Consider the following 21,291-nt stretch of genomic DNA (forward strand, 5'->3'; position numbering starts at 1 on the left):
TGATATAGGCCAGTGCTAAGACTTTGAGCATGGGCTTACAAGGAAGTGACATTTGTAGGGCCTGATTGGGACAATTCATAGCTAGGTGCTCCCCACACAGAGGCAGGTGGTAAAGGGAGAGATAAAAATCACTCTGGGATCAGAAGAATCTGAAGCAGCCTGGATACTGACATGGCCTTCCCTCCCCAGGCCTAGAACTCCTGTGCACTTTGGAAAGACAAGAATGGCAATAGAGAGACCCACCAAGCCCCATTAGCACCCCTCCTGTCTGATACAACCCTTTAGGGGCTTTGATGAATGGAGAGACCAGATCTTTTGGAAAGGCACCCACAGAGCCTCCAGAATGCCCCACTCCACCCAGATCCCTAGTCCCCCAAGGCACCAACCCCTCACCTGTTGATGGAACTGACGCTGGGCACCGTGTCATTGTCACACACACGTTCCGCCAGCAGCCGGTCCCTGATCTCCCAGGCAAACATGGTGGGATTTTGGCGTTTATACTCAGCGATTTTTTCCACCACTTTGGGCGTGGCGACCTTTGGTTTGGATCCTCCAATTACCCCAGGCTTGATGCTCCCCGTCTCATAATACCTAGGACCCAAGGAGAAAGGAGCTTAGCCAAGAGGAACAAGCAAAATGGACATTTGCAACAAAATAGTTACTCTGTCCGGAAAACATCCAGATCTGTGCTGTCCAATTCAGCATCCACTAGCCATATGGGGCTTCTGAACATTTGAAATATGGCTCATTTGTTGTTGTTGATTTTTTTAAAGATTTTATTTATTTATTCATGAGAGACACAGAGAGAGAGGCAGAGACACAGGCAGAGGGAGAAGCAGGCTCCATGCAGAGAGCCCGACACGGGACTCGATCCTGTGTCTCCAGGATCACGCCCTGGGCTGAAGTCGGCGCTAAACCGTTGAGCCCCCCAGGCTGCCCAATATGGCTTATTTGAATTGAGGTGTGCTATAAGTGTAAAATACACACCAGACTGTCAAAACTTAGTAGAAAAACAGAACATAAAATATCTCATTAATAATTCTTATATTGGTTACATGCTGAAGCAATCACATTTTTCACATACTGGGTTAAATAAAATATGTAAAATTAATTGTACCTGGTTTTTTCCCTTTTTTTAATGTTACCAGGAAATTTTAAATTTCAAATGTGGCTCACGTTGTATTTCTATAGGATAGTGTTGGTCCAGATGCTATGCATTAATTAATTAATTAATCTATCACATTTATCTACCATTTTACAGTTTACAGAAAACTTTCAAGTCAGTCCTTCCCATTTGATCTGCACAACAGTTCTAAAGCACATAGATATTTTGAACAAATGAATGAAAAATGAATGAATGGGTCCCCATCCATAGGCATGAAACAGAGATCCATAGAGGTTAAACGGCCTGTCCAGGGTCACACAAGACCCACTAGCCAAACCAGGATGGAGGCCCAGCCTCCTGAGCTAAAATTTCCCCAGAAAGTTGGCTTGTACCTTTAATTTACCAGCACTCACATCCCCTAGCAGATTCCATCTGCATTCTGTGAAAATGTCCCCTAAAATGCATGCTTTTTTGCCTTAAGATTAATATGACAACCCTGGTATAAAATTAAAAGGAGTGTTGCATTCCAGAATTAACTGGAAATATGTGTTACATATAAGCAAAAACCCAAGCAATCAAAAAAAGCCAACCACAAGTCACTGCAGCTCTTTCAGGGACCTCCCCTGAGGTAAATCGCTGTTTCTAAGGACATTTCCATGCTATCAGCTCTTCCTCGTTAACACAAATAGGATGTCAGGGTTTTACAGTAAAACCGAGACCGGGGAGAAGAGTGCCGTGAAAGATCATTTCAGGGGAAAAAAATTACTTGATTCCTTTTCTGAATCTGAGCCTTTGCTGGATGTCTCTCAACATTTACAGAGGAATTCTTGACTTCTCTTGCAAAGGAGATTATCTTGCTGTTGAGAATTTTTCTAGCAAAGGAGACATTTTAGAAACGACTGGTAATTTTTTTTTAAGTAAACTCTGCACCCAACGTGGGGCCGGAACTCACAGCCCCGAGATCAAGAGTCACACACTCTACCAATTGAGCCAGACAGGCACCCCTATGACTGGTAATTTTTCAACCTAGCAGAGTTTATAATAGGTAAGAGAAAGAGGTGATTCTCCTCTGGGAAGAATGGGGAGTGTCACCCAAGAACAATGACTAGTTACATTTAAAGAGATGCTGAAATTCTCAGTTTGGGCAAATCCAGTTAGGGCAAAGTTAGTGGACAGTCTAGAAACAGATGAAATAATTTGGGAACAGTAATACAGAAGTGGAAATTCTGTTTTTCACTGAGAAGAGACCATAAGGCAAAACCCAACCTATCCTACTTCTTTCTGTAATTACTGAAACACTATTATTAGTGACAAACAGGCTTTAAGAACTATCCAAGAAATTTTTACTTTGCCAGAAGTTTAGGAAGGTACCCCAATCAAGGCACACAGCAATTTCAGCAGCTTCCAATTTTATGATAAAAAGTCATTTGTTACTATCTACACAGTAACTCCTTATTTTAGGCACAGTGCTCTAAAGTTTACAGAGCTCTTCCTCAAATTATCTGGATCCTCACATCAATCCTAAGGGGCCAGCAGGGTTTTATGGAAGGGGAAGCTGATGATTAGAAGAATAACTGACTTGCCCAACTCCCTTCTGGAAGTTAGAGGAAGTCAGCTCTCAGATCTGATTCGGAATCCAGTGCTCTTCACACTAGGGCAAACTGTGAAAATGAAAACAATAATGATGATGATGACCCCTGGCCACTGTAGAAAGTTTTACCGTTCACCAGGCAGTTCACCTGCATCTTTGCATTCATTCACTCACTCACTCACTAGCCACCGAGGGCCTGTGAGGACGGGCACTGTCTGGGGTGGAGGTTACAGACACACAGACAATCTTGTGCCGAGTACTCAAAACGTAGGAGTGGAATGGGAATGCGGTGTTGGCACAGCAGCTGGGAGAGCATCCCCCACAGCGCCCGCCCCCCTTGTCTGGCGGGCGGTGGCAGCACCCAGGGCTCTCCACCCATCTCACCTGAGCAGCACCAACCACGGCAGGCCCAGGCCGTGGCTTGACAAGGGACCTCTCTGTCTGCCTTTTGACTGACACATCAGCCAGGCCCTTAGAAGGCAACCCTGACACCCCAGGGGAGACCCCATTTGGCAACTGCGTAAAGTGAGGAATCAGACTGAAGAACCGCTCTTTCATCTCAGCAAAATAGCCATGCAGCATTTTGGCTTCCACACAACAGACAGACGGCGGCCGCCAACACACGGTGTAGTTCGGTGCAAAACACCGAGTAAAAGCTGGAGTAAGGAGCTGGGTGTGTCAGTCAGGGTCTCTGACACTAATGGGCTGTGTGACCTTGGCCAAATCACTTAGCCTCTCTGGGCCTCTGATACCCCATTTGTATAAGGGGAGGACGTTTGCCCAGCCTGCCTCCCAGGACGCGGGCAGAGACGCAGAATGGTTAAGGAAAAGCTCTGCAAAACATAAAGAGCACGTGCTGCGGATTAAAATCCTCTGAGTGTTTATTACTGTGTAACATACCACCCAATTCCAAACGGCCTGAACCTCCCAGCCAGGCTCCAGTGAAAGAAGACAAGAGCCAGGCTTTCTGGGTGGATTTAAATGGGCCTCACATGCCACCAGGCTGTGCCTCTCGAGCCCCTCCTGAGCCTCGAGCTCTGTGGACTGAAGCCCACACTCCTGGCAAACCGCCACCTTCCCGAGATGACGGGGTCTCTGCCTGCCCCAGGGACTCTGCCTGCCTTGTCATGCAGCCTCTGAAAACCACGGCCACCACACACAGCACACTCTCTATAATCTGTCACTCCGAGTGTGCCCATCAAATTCTTCGGTGACCAAAAAAAAAAAAAGAAAAAAAAAGAAAAAGTCAGTGGATGGAACAGCCCCAGTTCAGAAATTCCCAGTCACACTGTTTTAGGGCTGAACTTGTTTCTTAAAAGGCAGTTCTAATTAGAGTGACATTTTGTCCACTGTGGTTCTTAGTTATGAAAATAATGAGCTATGAAATTCCAATTTATTGTTGACAACTTAAACGGCCAGGCACCGGAGCGGCGCATAACTTCCGAGTGCCACTCTACCTAGTGACAAATCTATTCTGGGCCTCGGGAGGCCGCCGGCTGGACCTGGGAGGGTCCTCGTCCCCTTCAGTGTCCAGGGGCGATCTGGAGGGCTCCCGGGCACCAGAACACGAGGATCGGGCATCTGGACGTCCCCTCGGAGAAGGGCTCGATCTCGCCCTGAGAAGATTTCAAATAGCAACAAGATGTCGGCTCAGCAACGATGTCTCAGCAAAAACAAAGGAAGGGCCTTCTTTTTTCTCTCCCTCTCTCCCTCAGTGCGATGAAGAGGCTTCCCAAGAAGATAGCTAAGGTCCACTTGGCTCTTGAAGTCTGACACTGAGATAGTCTCAAATATTTCTTTCCTCCCTCCCTCTCTCTCTCCTTCTGTCTTGTCTTCACTGCTCTCTTCTAGCCTCTCTTTTTTTTTGAATCAATCATTCTCTTTTCTCTTCATCCCCCTCTCTTCTCTATTTTTCTTCTTTTATCCTCACTCTCATCCTCCTGCTTAAAACCACCAAGCAACAAGAACACCATGCTGATGTCCAGCCTTCCTCCCTGAACTCGGGCTGGGGCTCATTCGCTGCTGAGTAATAAACAGGAGTGGAGCCCAGAGTCTCCCCGGCTGAGGCGACCTGGGGTGGGCAGGGGATAGGGGAGGCACACAAGGACCAACGTCCCCTAAGGGAATGCCAGCTCCCCGGCCTTGAAACTCCTTCCCTTGGCCTCCAGCAAGGCTCCGCAAGGTTAGAAACTGCTGTTCCCTCCATCTAAGAGAATTTTTTAAATTCCAGCAGATGAAAGGGAGAGAGCACACAGAAAATCACAATGTCACTGACATACTTCAAAATATTTATTTTCTGTTCAGGCAACTGTTCTCAAATCATCATGCAAGCCATGAGACCAAGGCTGTTTTCAGACCCAGGGAGAAAAATCCTGAGAAAGCACGGAACAACTCAACCTGAGAATACTCTGCCTGCCAGGCAGACCTCTAACAACTTCACGTGCCCAGAAACAAACCTGTGGCTTTGACTTTGGGGCACGGTGAGATGCCGATGGTCTAAGAGTCCTTGAGGCCTCCTGCCAGTCCGAGTACTGACTGGCTGGCTGGAGCCGGGTCAGTCCCTTGGCCTCGTAGATTTGTTTCCTCATCTTAAAATATTCTTCCCTGGATCATACTGAGGCTCTCCTGAGAAAATAAACAGGAGTGCTCAAAGGCTAGGCTATATAGCCCTCTGGGAGAATTGGCATTGTTAGTATTTTGCTGGCAGCAAATCGACAGGTCAAGTGGCAACTTTTAAATGTCAGATCTGAGAGTTAGTGTGTGTTTGAGGGTTTTTTTTTTCTCTCTCTAATATACACTTAGGATGCCTGTCACTACAAAGAAAACAAAACATAGAGGAGAAAAATACTACAGCCCAACATAATAAGGTTGACGATAACCCAAAGATGAAAATGACAGCTGACTCTTAAAACTGGAATGTATTTTTTGAAAACATTAAAATGAAACATTGAACATGATAATGTGATTTTATAACCTGTGGATTTTCCATCCCGCCCTCCTCAGGCCCCGGGCTCACCTAAGATGTGTAGGGGAAATTCCCAAGAACCTCTTACTCGTGGATCCTTTGGAATAATTCACCAGGCTTTCAGAAAGCATGTCATTCCTCCTGATTGAGTCACCCTATTCCACGTGTCACTTGAAACAGGGGTTTCCCAGGGCTACTTTGAACGGCCTTGAAAGGGCTTTGCAAACTCTAAAGTACTATGCATGTTAACGAAGTGCTACCATGATTTTCAATATGTCGTGGGCACATGGGACAGCTGCTGGGTCATGTTTTCGGTCGTTAACTGAAAAATCAAGGGAAGCCTGCAGCTCCTGCCTTTACCTGCCAAGAATTTTGCTGACACAACCATGGCTGACTCGAAGCTGCCTTGAGATGTCGCAGGGCCTGACACCTTGATGAGCAAGTTCCACTATCCTTTGGCGGACTACATCCGGAAGTGGCCGTCCATTCACAAAAACCCCCCCAAGCTGATTCACTCCTCCATGTCCTGAAACAGAAACAAAAGGCGAAGGAAAGGGTGGTTAGAACCAGTCACACAGTAGTAGAAGCGCTGTTGCAAGCACCCAGAGCCTCTCTGATCAGAAATGGCCACAGGCTGGATGTCTTGAGCCTAGAGTCTGATCATGCAGGCTTCATGAGCAACTCATTGCTTTTTAAAATTAACCTTTGCCTTTGTCCATCTTCACCCAGTCAATCGGGCTATTGATAACAAGCATCTCCACACTATGTTTCCTTTAGTTGCTAGCATTCGCCTTGTAATTTTTGTTAACAATGGAATATGTAAAAGACCCCAATCTATACTAGAGACACAACTTATTACAAGCATAATGCTGAGGTCTAAGGAATATCCTGGAGAGAAAATATGTTTTAAAGCACATTAATTTAAAGAGATTTTTTAAAAATAAAACCCTTTTCCTTTTAACAAATATCTGTAAAAGTGAAAAGGACTACTCCAATAAGCCTAGATCTCGGGGGGGGGGGGGGATGAATTGTTTATTTAAAGTCAGCAATTTGATTCAAGGTCTAAGGACTTAAGATTTTTTTTTAAATAGTGTCTGCTCAGTACTGAAACAAAATCCAACCACTGCCTTCACAAAAACCCTTTCTTTAGAAGATGTGGCTCATCCCTCAATAAGGGGAAAAAATAAACAAAAAAGGTGAGGCTGAGATGCAGACTTGACCACTGTACCCTCTCAGAGCACACAAAAGAAATGGGTCAGAGGATCACATTCCACTCTATCCCATCAGGATCTGTTATACAGGAGTTTCCCTGGAATTTCTGAAATATTTTGCCATTGACAAGCAGCTTTAGGTTGGAGGGGGGGGGTTCGGTGGTGAGAATAAAGAAGCTGGAGAAGGCTTCCGAGTCCCAGGTTTTACAAGGGCTCTGAGATGGATTTTAAGCAAAATGAGTCAGGGAAAGTATCTTCTCCACCCAACAAGCTCCCTTCTCTTACATCAAAGTCCATCTGAAGGGAAACAGGGATTCAAGTAAATGAAGAGTGAAACCAGTAAACACAGAGTGATCCAGGATAGCAACATCATTGACCTTGTAGCCGTTAATCAGCCACTAACTGACATCACTGAGGACAGTCAAAAGCCAAAATCCAAGTCCAAGCATTTATTTACCAATGCTGCAGGCAGCTCAGAGGCCAACGATGGCGAAATCTCCATCTAAACTGGCACTTGCCTGGGATTAGACTATACTAGGGAAGCTAGGGCATCTCAGACATCTCTGTCTGTCTGTCTGTCTGTCTCTCTCTCTCTCTCTCTCTCACACACACACACACACACACACACACACACTCCAGTTCTAAAACATAAAATAGCCACCTCATGTCAGCTATCCCCCGCCCCAAACATTCAATAACATATCTAGGTTCATGAAGAACATCTGAAATAAAAGGGGAAAAACACCCATAACATAACCTATTTCCTTAAAACTGCCAAAGCAATTCACTAAAGTTTTCCATGAGGGTCCTAATTGAATATTTCCCCAAATTTCCAGGCTCAGGCTGATTTCAAGGAAAAACGCAATTTTATAGGTAACGACAGTACTTAATTCTAATTCTTAGTTGAATTTCTCTCTGATTTTTGAAATGAGCTTTAATTGGTTTTGATTGTTCTGAAACACCCCAAACATAAGAAAAAAGGAAAACCATCCCAAACAGGATTTCGCACTTAGAAACAAAACTGCATAGTTCACCTAAAACAGAAAGATTAGAACCACCCCTGGTCAAGGGCCTTAGGAAGGCTTTGTTCCAGGGTTGGGAACACCTAATAAAAAGGGATTGTACAGATCTTTAAAGAACATGCTGGATTGAAGAAAGTAAATTCAAAATTGGTACAAGCTCATCTGAGAGGACCAAAATGAAGCGAAAAGCATCCAGCACACTTTTTGGATAGCCTATTATCCGGGCCGTGTGACCCATTTGCAACTGCTTATTCCCTATACCACTGGCAATTTAACATTTCTGCCCAAAACACAGTGGCAACCTTCAGAGGACTTCAATTCCAAGAGCAGTCCTGCAGGACATATGTGAGTTTTGGGGATTGTTCGCATGATGGAAAAATCCCAAGGATCCGACACTCTAGGTGACAGCAGGTCCCCAAATCCTCTACTTTTGACCACAAAGACAAGGCTACCAATGTTCTTCGGGGTCTGACCCATATAACTACAGCTGACACCAGACTCAGGATGACCTGGCCCCCTGTCTCCCTCAACTTCCTGGAAAGACTCCCAAACTCCCTGGAAAGGCTGAGCCCTCTCGCCTCAATCACAGTCCTACCCAATAGAGCATTTCAAGGGTGGTGGGGAGGTAATTTACCTGGTCTGAGAAGGCAATGTCTCCCACTTACCCTGAGACTGGAAAGAAGTAAAACCTGAAGCCTGAGAGCAGGAGGCAGGATGGGAGAAAGAAAAGAGGAAAAGCAAGGGGGAAGGATGCAAAGCGTGGAAACAGACAGCAAGGACAGAGAGCCTGGAAGGGAAGCCTCAGGTTAGAAAGGCAGAGAAGGGGGGAAAGGAATGCATTGGCTAGTACAGGCAAAGAAAAGAAAGGTGAGTGTGGCGCACAGTGGGAGGGGAGAAGACCAGAAGAGAAAATGGAGGAAGCCCAGTATAGGGGCATCTGGGAGACAGGGGACTTGTTTGGAGAGGAATCTTTGTTTTTCGGTACCACAGCTCCAGCCCTGCATCTCCTCAGAGAACCCAAGGTCCAGGCTCTACTTCCTACAGACTCCAGCTGGGTGAGGGTTCATCCCACATGAAGGTGCAGGTTCTCAGCTACCCTTCTCAGGGCCAAGTAGAATTTTAGGAGAGCCTGACACAGGGACGGATGCAAACAAATCAAGGCAAAACCAGGAAACTGACACACAGATACAAGGGAAACACAGCTCCACCCCCACAGGGCAGACCATGCAGGGTTTCGAGGTTGGGGGAGAGGGTTGAAGATACCCCCTGAGGCCTTTGTGGCTCTGGTCTGTGAGGGTTGGCCTGCATAGATGCTCCCTAGGACCTGAAAAGGGCATATTACTCACCAGGGGCCCTCTCCAAACCCCAAAGACCATGGCTAGGTAAAGGGTTGTGGGGAGAGGGCCTCTGCTGACTCAGTGGGAAGACCCTACTCCAAAATCCCACAGGGTTCTTGAAATTCCTCCTAGTAACACAGGAGAGGGTAAATGAAGAGGCACACAGAAATGCAAACAGAGACACAGGGAAAAAAGCAGGGATGAAATTTCCTCAACGGGCGCAAACCAACAGACACACGCTGACACAGATGGACAGTCGGGTCATGGATACAGATAGAGGTAAACCAGAGAGAGTGTCTTGCACATGCAAGACAGAACAGTCCACTGCCCTCTCTCTGGAATCTTGAGTCTCGCCCTCTCCCCTTCAGGGAATCCTGGAAGACCCAAGAACCAGCTCCAGCTTTGCCCATGTGAACTTCCTGTCAGTCTTTTTGTCTCTATGACTTCAATATCATACTCTAAAATGGGTTTAGCTGAAGGTTTAGATGAGACTCAGGTAGGAGGCTGGCCATAAAAGTGCTTTATAACTGGAAACCATACCTGGGGGAAGGAAACATCTAGGCAGGGGGGGTGGGAGGCCATTGTGCTGATGAAAATGATGAGTCTAGAATAGGGGGTAAGGGCAGGAGAACGCTGATTTCCCAGCAGTGCCTTCCCCTCCCCCAACACCACCTCCTCCCAGAAGCTGTCCTGCTCCAAGAGGGTGGGGGCAGGGAAGTAGGCGAAAAGAAGCTGACCAGGGCCAGGAAGGAAGAAGAGGAAGTGGGACTTGGTCTGAACCCCTACTATACCAGCAATCTCTCAGGATCTACTTGTGCACCCCCTCAATCACCAACAAATTGGGGCCAAGGGTGGGCCTACATTGTACAAGCAAATAGCTTTAGGCGTCAGAACCAAGGGCGCTTCCAGAGGAGCCGGCTCTGAAAGCTAGGCTGGCTGGGGCCCAGCCCCCACCATGCTGCCAGGAAGATTGAAACCGGGAGGAGGGAGCAGTTCTCGAGGAGGGGGCAGATGAAGGCCTGGACGAGGAGGGACAGAGACACAGGCATTTTCGGTTGGCCAACCGGCCCCTGGAAGGAACCACCCTCTCCACCCTCATGCTCTGCCTGGAGATCACTGATTCTGATGCTGTCTCCCCAAGGGCCCGGTGAACCCCGGGGCTCCAGGCTCTGCGTAGGAGGCAGTGAGGCTATGTGGATTCTGGCTGGCGAAGAGAGACCATGCAGGGGTCAGCCCTCCTCATTTTGTCCCTCAGTCGCTCCTTGGGTGAGCTAAAGCCTTGCCCACCTCTCAGGGTATTGACCCCAACTCGTTTGTTTTGTCGCTCACTCTTGGAGAGCAGATCCTCCCCGGAGTATGGCTCAAGTCTGCGCAGGAGACGGCTGCCGGGGCGCTGGGGTCACCATGGACTGGAAACCGTTTTGGCACAGGCCCCAAATGGTGAGGAATCGTTTGGGGTAGGACCGGTGCAAGCGGCTTCTCTGCGCAAATCTCCCCACTGCTTTGGTGGATTACCTTGTATTCGCGAAATTGACACAAAGAGAAAGTGACCTGCCCGCAACCAGCCCGGCGGCTGAGATCAGCATTTCCCGGCTCACCAGGCCACTCCGCCCTCCGGGGCAGAAACCGACAATTCGCTCGCCCGGGAAGCTTGCCTTCTCTCCAGCCGGGTCTATGCTGCCTTTGTTAAATAGGGGACTCAAGGCTGGGTAAGCAGGAGCCTGGGCTGTCTGAGGGGAACCTGGCTTGGGGTAAGCTCCCTGTCCGGGAGCAACTCCCTGACCTGCCGCCCTGGGGACCCGAGCTGGGCACGCGGCTGGATGCCGCCAAAGCCTGGCGCCTTGCTCCGGCCCAGCTCTACAGCGTGCGGAAGGGAAACACGATTCGTTCCACTTGGAATTTCCTTGAAATCTCCGAATCTAATCCGGCGTTAACTCACCGTGAGAGGAGCGCTCATCTCACAGGAGGCTGTGCTAAAGGGTGAACCGGCAGATCCTGGCGGGTCAGGCAGCCCAGTCCGCCTTGCCTGGTGCCCAGAATGACCCTTCCAGTCTCCTACACACCCGTGGCTTTCAGAAAAGGGGGGGGGGGGTTGGCGACGCCTGTTATGATGAACTGACTTCTTGATTTTTTTTTTTAAGGGGAGAAGCTATCATGTGGCAAGTGTCCTGAAGAGAAGGACTTGATAGTGTCTTTAAGGGTATCTCTATTTAAATTGGCAGCTTCTAAGCTCAGCTGAGGGGCTGCCACTGCGTTAATTTTTTCAAATCCCACTACTCAACTCCAGAACGCCTTTAGAGCTCTGGACTTGGTGTCCTTGCTTACCTCTCGGCCTCTTCCTCCACACATACAAGCACACAGGCATGGCTGGGGCCCCAATTTCCCTCCAAGCTTCAGTCCTCATCAGCCCCAGGGCTGCAAAAGGCGACACCCGGGCAGGGGTGTGGGGCGCTGTCTGAGACTCAAGACTGACCTCTCCCTACAACTTCCTGCCCTCCGACTAGCCAGTCCTAGAGCCCTCTTCAGGTCCGAGCCAGGATTCTCCCGACATGCAGAGATGTTGCAGCCGGAGCCCTGAGAGGCTGCAGCTGGAAGCCTATACTACCCGGTTGCTGGAGGCGGGATTCCCCGTGGCAGGTGCTCCGGCCGGGGAACCGGGCGCGTAGTTCCACTGCCCTGCCTGGGAGCGCTTCACTTTGCCAACTTGACTGCGCTGCTACGGGAGTCCTGAGTCCTCCCGGGCCTGGTTCCTGCCCCGCGGTCCGGCACACCCCACCCCGTCCCGGCCGGAGAGTGAGAGAAGCGAGCTCGCCGCCTACTTACTATGCATGGATGCAAACGGGTCGTGCTTACAGTGTATTTCCATCGGGGCGCTCCAGACTGCAGGCCGGCCCACGCCGCCGCCTCCCGGCGCCAAGGGGCTGCCCAGCGCGGCGAGGGAGCCGCGCCGCCAGGCCGGGTACTGTGCGATCGGGGCTCCGACAGCGCCGCGGGAGCTTCGGGGCCTCTCTCCGAGCCGCTCCGCCGGAGATCGCCGAGAGCTGCGTCTGGAGGCGGGAAACGGCGCTGGTGCGGTCCGGCCGGGAGCGGAGCGCGCAACTCCCGGTGCCTCTCCTCCGGGGCTGTCTCAGGCAGCGGCTGCGGGCCGGAGCCGGAGTAGCTGCGGCCAGGGAACCGGCAGCTGCGGGGGCATAGCGCAGGGGCCCCCGGCCTCCCGCAGGAGCGGCTCCGAGGAGGCCTGCGGGACGCACGGCCCTTGGCTTCAGTCCGCGGGCAGCGAGGCCCGAGGGCTGCCAGGCTGGTTCCGCGGCCTCGCTCGCTGCCTCTGGAGTCTCCCCTCGACTCCTCGGCTCTGCTGGATCCTTCCCCTGCCTCTCTGAGTCTCTGGGGCTCGGAGTTGCAGCCCCAGCCTCTCTGCACCCGGCAATCCGACGTCTCGGACGAAGTTGCAAAGAACTTCCTCTCTGGCGGCGCTGGGGCCCCCGCGGGCTCGGAGACGCTTCCGCCACTGACGTTGGGGCCGTGACTCCCGGGTCCCCAAGGCGCTCGCAGCTCTCCACCGCCGGACCCTCCGCCTTCAAAGTTCCCCCGGCCCCCGAGGATGCCCCATCGCTGGGACCGAGAAGGGGGACCACAGCGGCGACCTCCTCCGCGTCTGAGTATCTGCCTCGCGCGCACCAACTCCTCGAGCCCCCCTGCCCTCTCTCAGGGGTCTGGGTCCACTGTTTTTCAGTTGCCTCTTCCGGGACGGCCGCCGCGCCTGCCCCCCGGCGCGTAGCGAGGGACAGAGATAACGGAAGGTCCCCTCCACCAAGGCCGCCGGGACCGCCGGTGCTGAGATGCAGCCGCTGTCGGCTTCGGCTGCCCGCGCTGCCGCCGCCGCCGCCGCCGCCGCCGCCGCCGGCGCTAGCCCTCCGCCTGCTCGGCGCGCACAGTGCGCCACCGCGCCGCCCCGAAGCCGCTTTCAGGACCCGCTGCGTGTGGACAGCGCCGCCCGGGGCTCAGCCTCCCTCCGGGCGGGGGCGAGGCGGGGGCTGACCTGCCAATCACGCTCCATCAAGCCAATCAGAGCTGCGGCAGCCGGCCCTGGCCCGAGACACCGCCCCATTGGCTGAGCCACCGGCGGGCTCCGCCTGATTAGCGGATACCTGGGCAATAGGAGAGAATGGGGGGCGGGGCCCAGGCGGCGGCGCCACGTTCATTGACAAACGCGCGGGGCGAAGGCCTAGTGGAGCGCGGGTGGGGGGAGGGGTCGGGGGAGCCACACCGGGCCTGGAGAGTCCCTTCGCAGATCCGGCGGGAGCCTGACCTCCCTGCCACAGCGTCGGGACCCTGGGACACCCCGAGGGACTGGGGGCAGCCAGAGTGGGGGTGAGGAGGTGAAGGGTGACGGTGGAAGCGCAGCCTCCTGAAAACATACACGCGGATGGTGGAGGAGAATAGGAGCGCGGGAGAGATCCAGCGTTCGATCTGAGCACCGCCAGATTCGCGACCGACTCGTAACGTGCGCACATCTGCCCTACTCCGACCTCAGTTTCCTCATCTGTGAAATGGGTGGAGTCGGCTTACCTAGACTTTCACGGAAGCTCCTTCCAGAGGAAACATTTCGCAGTTTTGTCAAGCGCCTACTAAGCCGCTGCTGTCGCCTCTTCGTCCAACCCCCTTCCTCGATTTTACCCTCAGGGGATCTCAATTCTGCGCTAACAGAAAGGCAGAGACCTTAAGGGGAGAGAAATCTCACACTCCTTTAAAAGTCTGTAATCAGGGTGCTCCTGGGCGAGGAAACAAATTGTGGCTTTGGACCAGGTTGTTCAAGCACTGAGCCCAAAGTCTCTCTTTCCAGTCTCAGACCAGGAGTTGCCAGATGTTTTGGGGGCTAGTGATGCACAACTGAAGGCTTCTGTTTCCAGGGGTAATTCTGCATCTAGCGCAAGGCTTCTTGGGAACTAAACGAAGCCAGCCGCGTTAGTCCAGTGGTAATGAGCGTTCCTGAAGCTGGCAGGTAGGCAGGCGAGTTCTATCTGCAACTATCTATCCAGGCATGCTACCAGGCTGCTGTCAAGAAAACCCCACCTTCCCTCTTCCAGGGAAGTTCCTGTTGCTTTAAAGACAAGATGGGTGGATTTCTAGCAGACTCTCCGGATCCAGAAGGGCAGAGTTTGGTCCAGCAAGTCTCAGTTTCTCAGCGGTGTGAGGCCCTGGGACCACAATCAAAGGAATGTACTTTGAAAAGGAAGCCTGTGACAACTATCCTACACTCAGGGGGCAAATTCACTGAAGACTACTGTGACTCCTGTGCCCGCAGCTACTGCAAGTGGTCCAAAGACCCACTATTTCTAATTCACAAGTAATGATCCTCTAATAGTAAACATAAGTCCACAAAAAAAAAAAAAAAAAAAAAAGAGGAAGGGCTCTGAGATGGCTTCTCCAGATCTGAGCTTATAAGGAAGACAGCCCAGGTTGACCCTGAGAAGGCTCTTGGTTCATTCTCTGCCTCAGTCTCCTTTCTCTCTACCTCTACCCCATTTCTCATACCCTACATTGGGGTCAGCCCATAGTCTCACCTCCTGTTACTGTCCCAGACCCAGCTGCCCCTGACCGGTAGATAAGTTTCCGGTGCTGACACCGTCCCCACCCCCTCCAGGGCACAGCTGCGTTAAACGGCCCCAGGCGGGCCTCTGGGGGCCCAGAAGGCTGTAATGTGCACTGGGGTGGAGTGGCTGCATTCTCTCCTTTGTCTGGAACCCCGCAGGTCCAGATCCTGGGGGATAGAGGGAAACCTCCAAGTCCTTCCTCCACTCCCTCAACCCTACCTCTGTCTTGAAGCAGGAAGAACGCAAAAGCCTAGAGGAACCTGGATGAGTTAAAGTTCTCACATTCTCTCCACCCCCAAGGTGAGCGGTGGATAAAAAGTGATTAGAATTCGACGTGGTGTCTCAGCGTTCCTGGAGAAGCGGGAGTCTGGGGACTCCCTGAGGGATGCAGCCAGTGAGACCTCCACCTCCAGCCCTACTCATTGAGTTCAGGCTTAGAAACTCAAATTCTAAAGTTTTAGAGCCTAAAGGGCCCTGAGGCTATGGTTTCCCCCATTTTACAGATGCCTAACCTGAGGCGAGGAGGGCTTTGTCCAAGGTCACATAGAAAGCCTAAAGTAGAGGCAAGGCTGTGGGCTGGGAACTTCTTTCTCAGATGGGCCTCTCCAGAGCCACTCTTGGGATAGCAGGGAGTTTGGGGGTGGGGTGAGGGGGTGTATGCTCCCAAATCAAACAATCCAGTTAGGTAGGGTATGCCGGTACAAACCAGTTTTTCTCCCAATACCTGTGCGGCAGGGACAGAATACTGAGTACTGCCGGGATGGGATGGAACCACAGATATTAACCGAGCAGGAACAGCTTGGATTCCCATTTCACACAGAGAGTGTGCAGCTTCAGGACGGTGTTGGGCTGCCTAATTTGTGGGGCGACAGGTGCCCAGGACAGAGGAAGATTCCCTTTGGGTAGGGTTATTCACCGCCTCCAAGCGGGCTGTCTTCCGGGAACTTCTTCTAATGCCAAGAGGCGCCACCAGACCTGACAACCTGGCCACCTAGCCCAGCCTTACAGGCTACCAAACGGCGACCCAAGAAGTTACACAACTAGCCCAAGATTACACAGCGATTCTATGACAGAGCTGGGCTTCTGAGCCACAGCCCTGCCTCCTCCGAGGGCTCACCAGCACACAAGTCAGTGAGACTTGCAGGGAGACAAGTAATGAGAGATGGACCAGACTAGCAGGGAGCTGGTCTCAAAGCCCTGGCACTGAATCCTGTCAGACCTCGCTGTGTGTTAAGTTGGGGGTTACATTCCCCCAACCACACAACTTTGGGCAGGGTCCCCTGTGCTAAGCGCTGGAGGCGGAGATTGGGAAAGGAAACTATCCGGGAAGAAACTCAATTTACAGAAGTCGAATTGTCTTTGAAAGTTTTGCTATTGAAAGAAAGCCCATTGAGAATTATTGAGAAGCCAAAATACCTGCAGAGGAACAAGTCCACCTTGATCTTGAGCCAGCAACCTGCCGTCACTCAGAACAGGCTCCCTCCCTGTCTGCCCTTTCTCTCCGCAGGGTCACCCCCTACTGTACAGCTAGGGGCCTCTCGGGGGTTGAGGCTGCTGTAGGGCTCTAGGGCCCTGAAATCGACTCTTCCAGCCCACATCCCTGCTCTTGCTTCAGGCAAAGCAAGGCATACAGGGCTCAGATTAGTTGCTCAATTTGGGAGAGTTAGAGATGCTGCTCCCATCTCAGCCCTAACTTGGTAGGTCCTCTCTCTGTAACCTTCATTTTATTTTTTTATTTTATTTTATTTTATTTTTTTAAGGTTTGGTTTTGTTTAGTATCTCTATACCCAACATGGAGGCTTCCACTCACAACTCCAAGATCAAGAATCGAATGCTCTTTTGACTGAGCCAGCCAGGTGCTCCCTCTCAGACCCTCATTTAAAAAAGTATCAAAGAGAGAGAGCAACTGACCCGGGTTACGCAGATAGTTGGGCAGCGTGGATTCCTGTGTGATTCCTGCAGCTGGATCGGGGTCTTCCTGTAGGCATTGTTGAAGTAGGTGGAATTTACCAAAATTTTCAAAAACCATGTACACTGCCTTTGTCAGGGTTTGCTATCACCACCAATGGGCACTGCAGGACAGACGCTCTGGCACTACCTTTTTCTCTCCCAAAGATTTCAGGCTAAAGGCCCCTTCTCCTAGGGCTCAGCTTCCCTATATATCTAATGGGGAGAAGAACCCCTGAGATGAGGCCTCCCAACGTTCTGAAAGATAAAGATCCATGGTTAGGGAGGACTGTTATTCCAACATGCCCATTCTGGATGCTGGGAGACTGGATGCTGATGCTCAGACAGTGTTCGGCCTCTCCTAGCCTTCCTGGCCCTGGACTCCTTAAGCCAGCTTGGCCAATAGTCGTTTTTCTCCAAGGGGGACCTTGACAGATGGAGCTCTATCTCCTCTCTTGGCAAGAATGAGAGGTCTAAGGGTAGAGAAGTCACCTTCCAGTCCTACTCCCTCCATACCTCTTGCTATATGATGTCAGACAAATCCTTGCCCCTTTCTGGACATCAGTTTTTCCTTTTTTGGTACCCCAATGAAGAGGCTAGACAGGAGGATCTTTAAGTGGTTCTGTGCTCGAGGCTGACCTTACCTGATCTTGGGCTTAGAGCTAAAAGGGTATATACACTCCTTCCCCATTGTACAGATGGGGAAACTGAGGTCATGAGAGAGAATGGAACACAGTTCTGAAGGAAGGAAAAGGAGGTCAAGTGGCCCATTAAAGGCCTTGAAGTTGGGAGATGGGAAAAGTCCAGACAAAACCCCTGAAACAAGACATGGATGTCCATCCCCCCCAACTCCCCCCCCCCCGCCCCCCACCCCTCCCCCCACCCCCGCCAGCTTTTCAGCTCTCTCCTCCTTCCCCAGCTAGGACCTAGGCAGGTGCAGACAGAAGGAAGTGTCACCTGAGAGGTCTGCCCTCTGCAAGGCAGGCGGCCCTTACCCCAGCCCAAAGGAGAAGAGGGGGCGTGGCTCTCCAGATTTTTAAACTGGGGCCAGACTAGGACCCCCAGCCCCACCCAGGTCGGCCTTACTGAGGAATGAAATGCTTTATTGATTAAACGATTATTCAGGCGATTGAACTAATCAAAGAGCCCATCGACCGCCCTGAATTACATTCTTGGTAGACAGCTCGTAGGGAGAGGCAGCCGTGCCAGCCACGCAGACACTCCCCCAGACCCTCACGTGCCTCTGACCCATTCCCAACACACACAGAACACCTAGTCCTCTTTCTGGGAAGGGCAACTCTAGGAGTCCCAGCTACCAAGGGACCCAAGGCGGGGAGGGAAGGTGGGATGGAGCAGGGACGGTTTCCAGGTTCCCTTTCTTGCACCTTCGCCCAGGAATCCTTTTTAATTCCCCACCTCTTAGATTTCTGCCCTCACTTATTACAATTCTGGAAATCTACCTATGCCCAGGGAGTTGTCCTGGGCTTGCAGTTTAAGTCCACCCCTCTCTCTCTGCTTTTTGACCTGTATTTAAGGTTGGGGGTGGAGGTAAGGCCTCAAAGATCTACAGGGATAAGAGAAGTGGAATAATTCTTGCCAGCAAGGCCAGTGTGTTTGGGGGAGGCTAGTACACTTGGCCTAATGAGTAAAAGAGTCTCCTATACCCAGCTTTAATCTCAGGACAAACTGAGGCCTCCTGTTGCCTGCCACCTCCTCTTAGATATAAACACATTCTACTACCTACTGCCTGGGCCTGTGGGTGGCACACTGGGCCCTGTGCCAGGAAGGACTGTGTATACAGGCACCAGAGTTGAATGCTAGGCACACATGTCCATCTACTTGTGCTCTCCTTCATTGGAGCAGCACCCACAAGATAAAACCCAAGCAACACAGGACACACACACACACACACACACACCATTGTCAAAGTCTTAGTCTTGTCTAGGTGAAAGTGAAGGCAGGCTGGAGGTCCCTAGAAATGTCACAAGTGGCCCAAAGGTTGCCTGCCCTCACCTGCTAAGGTTGTGCCTGCCACAGGAGATGATTTTATACAAATGGTACACTAAACAGTGCCCAGAGTGAAAGAGTGTGCACCACTCATCGAGGGACTGCACCCCCTGAAATCACACGTCCACTCCTGGTTCTCCCAACAGAATGTGACCTGAGCCTAACTATTAACAGGCTTAGCCCAACAGACCCACCAGAGCGCTGGATCCACCTCTGAGCCTAGAGGCAGGCACTTTTGTGTACGTTGGCATGCACACAGTGAACAACTGTTGACTTCCAAAAATGGAGGGGTCAGTGTAACGGCCTCCTTCTCAACTCCAAAAGCACTGGGATACGACTGGTGAACGCAGAGTAGATATACACTCAGACACTTACCCAAATTACATATACTCCACTCACAGACACACATTTTGGATACGCAGAGTACAGTACTCAGAAATACCAACTAAGAAACATGCACTACCACACTCATGAATATAAGGATACACATACACACAGGCACATAAATCCTTGGTCACACACATTTTGAAAATACATGCACAGGGACTTATAAACTCAGTGTCACTCATGCACACTCTGAGCCCCTATGTAAACACGCAGACCCAAACGAACTTTCAGACCTCCAGATAGTCACCCATATAAGCGTTCAGAAACAGAGAAAAACACAAACTCACAGACACTTGGGCTGTTGCAGAAGTGTGTGAACAAATTGGTGAAAAGACATACAAACTCACCGCAGACAGACACGCAGTCAATATCTGAGAAAATGCGGCTCCCTCCCTCCCCCAGGGCCGACGTGCTTGAGGACCAGAGCTGGCCGGGTCCTGGAATTAGCACGCCTGGAGCCTGGCGCCCGAATCGCAGTCCTACCTGTCCTGCCGCTCCGAGGAGTCGGGTAATTTTTCTCTAAATCCATTTTGATTTTCAGAACTTGAAGTGGACGAGGGAAAAAGTTTCCACTTTTTTTGTGTGCTTCTTTTTCTTTCTTTCTTTTTTCTTTTTTCTTTTCTTTCTTCCTTTCTTTTTTTTTTCTTTCTCTCTCTCTCTTCTCTCTCTCTCTCTCTCTCTCTTTTTTTTTTTTTTTTTTTTTTGGTGCCAGGGGCCGCTCACAGGTCGGAATAATTCAAGCCTTCCGCTCCCCCGCCGAGCTGGGGTAGCTGATCACTGAGCTGAAACTAAACGTTTTAGGTGGAAAAAAAGCGTCCGAAGGCACCGTGAAATGATTAAGGAACTAAAGAGCTTCTCGCCATGTGAGATCATGTCCTGTTCTCGCCAACATCACAAGATGTCCCCAGACACGCCGCGCCCCCAGCGTGCCGCCCCGCGCTGCGGGCCGGAGCAGGGCAAGGGGTCCGCGCTGTGCGGCCGGGCCTGCTCAGCTGGCCAGACGGGGCGGGCCGGGCCGGGCCGGAGCCGCGCGGAGGCCGGGAGAGCAGCAGTGCCGCTGCCGCGCCGCCCTGGACTTTTATAGGGAGTTGGGGGGAGGGAAGGAAGGCTTTAAACAGAGCCGGGCGCTAGCCCGCGCGCCCACGGGAAGGTGCGGACCGAAGGCAGGCGGGGAAGCCCTGGCCTCGAGTGGCCGCCCCTTCTACGAATCCCCGCGTCTCGGTGTCCCGGCCCCGTGCGGGGCGCGCCAGGCGGGTGACCCCTCTGGGTGCAAGCCCCCGCCGCGTAGGCGGGTGCAGGCCGGGTTCTTTTTTTTTTTTTTTTTTTTTTTTAATTAACCCACCCTGCCAGGCAGGTGTTTTTGAAGGGGGTGCCAAGGCAAGTAGTGTCGCCCGGCAGAGAGGGGGGCGTTCCAGATTCCTCAGATTGACCCCTAGGGCGGCGCCCGCCCCCAGAGCTCCCAGCCACCCCACCCCCACCCCCACTTGCAACTCTAACACCATTGCCGGGTCCCTTACTTTAGGGTAGTGCCAGAACCCTAAAGCCCCCAGGTCCCCACTCAGCCTCCTGGTCCCAGAGCTCCGTCCCACGCCATGTCCCATTCTGGCCCGAAGCACATGTGAAATGCTGGAGATAGAATCCGGGCCTTCACTTTGGGCGCTGGGTCTGAGAAGAACCATCTCAGGAGGCTCTGGAGGTTGGCGGGAGTCCTGGACACCTTACCCCGGCCCATAAATGGAATCCCTTTGCCCTCAAGCCACGGAGGCGTTGCTGCGTGCCCGGGCCCCCAGGACTTGCTTCCAGAGGGGAAATCAGCCCGAGAGAGACCTGGCAGTGGTGTGGCATGTCCAGCCCGCTCTCTTCGGCCCGGGCTTAAAACTTCACTCCCTTACCCGCCCCCCCCTCCCCAGTCCCGAGTCCAGCTGCAAGGCTTGGCCACTGGATGTCTGTGGGGCCCCGCTGTGGGGTGGTCGCAGGGGCAAGGTTCTCCAGGGCGGGGTGGGGGGGAGCGCTCTGCAGGGAGGACTCTTGGCCCTCCGGACAATGGCAGTTTCGGAAAGTGAATCGTCCTCAGCGAGAGTGTTGTTTGTTTTTTGGAGGGGGTGGTCACGAGGCTGGGCCGCAA

General features: G+C 51.9%; 1 protein-coding gene across 8 annotated transcripts in view; it reads right to left on the bottom strand.

The window, feature by feature from the left end:
• The window catches only part of PAX5 (paired box 5), a 195,609-nt gene extending 175,720 nt beyond the window's left edge, over positions 1-19,889 (bottom strand). Inside the window, exons 1-3 of one of the 8 annotated variants that reach the window (XM_025432587.3) lie at positions 19,650-19,889; positions 6,022-6,187; positions 394-591 (exon numbers count right to left, since the gene is read on the bottom strand). In XM_025432587.3, the coding sequence (XP_025288372.1) occupies positions 394-591; positions 6,022-6,187; positions 19,650-19,695 (410 nt within the window). In that variant the 5' untranslated portion in view covers positions 19,696-19,889. Of the gene's footprint in view, positions 1-393; positions 592-6,021; positions 6,188-12,054; positions 13,320-19,649 lie in introns of those variants that run through there. The other 7 variants (XM_025432589.3, XM_025432592.3, XM_025432588.3 and 4 more) reach the window with 7 other exon arrangements.
• Between the last annotated feature and the right edge of the window lie 1,402 nt (positions 19,890-21,291).

This window comes from Canis lupus, chromosome 11 (assembly GCF_003254725.2).
Source record: "Canis lupus dingo isolate Sandy chromosome 11, ASM325472v2, whole genome shotgun sequence".
Taxonomy (NCBI): Eukaryota; Metazoa; Chordata; class Mammalia; order Carnivora; family Canidae; genus Canis; species Canis lupus.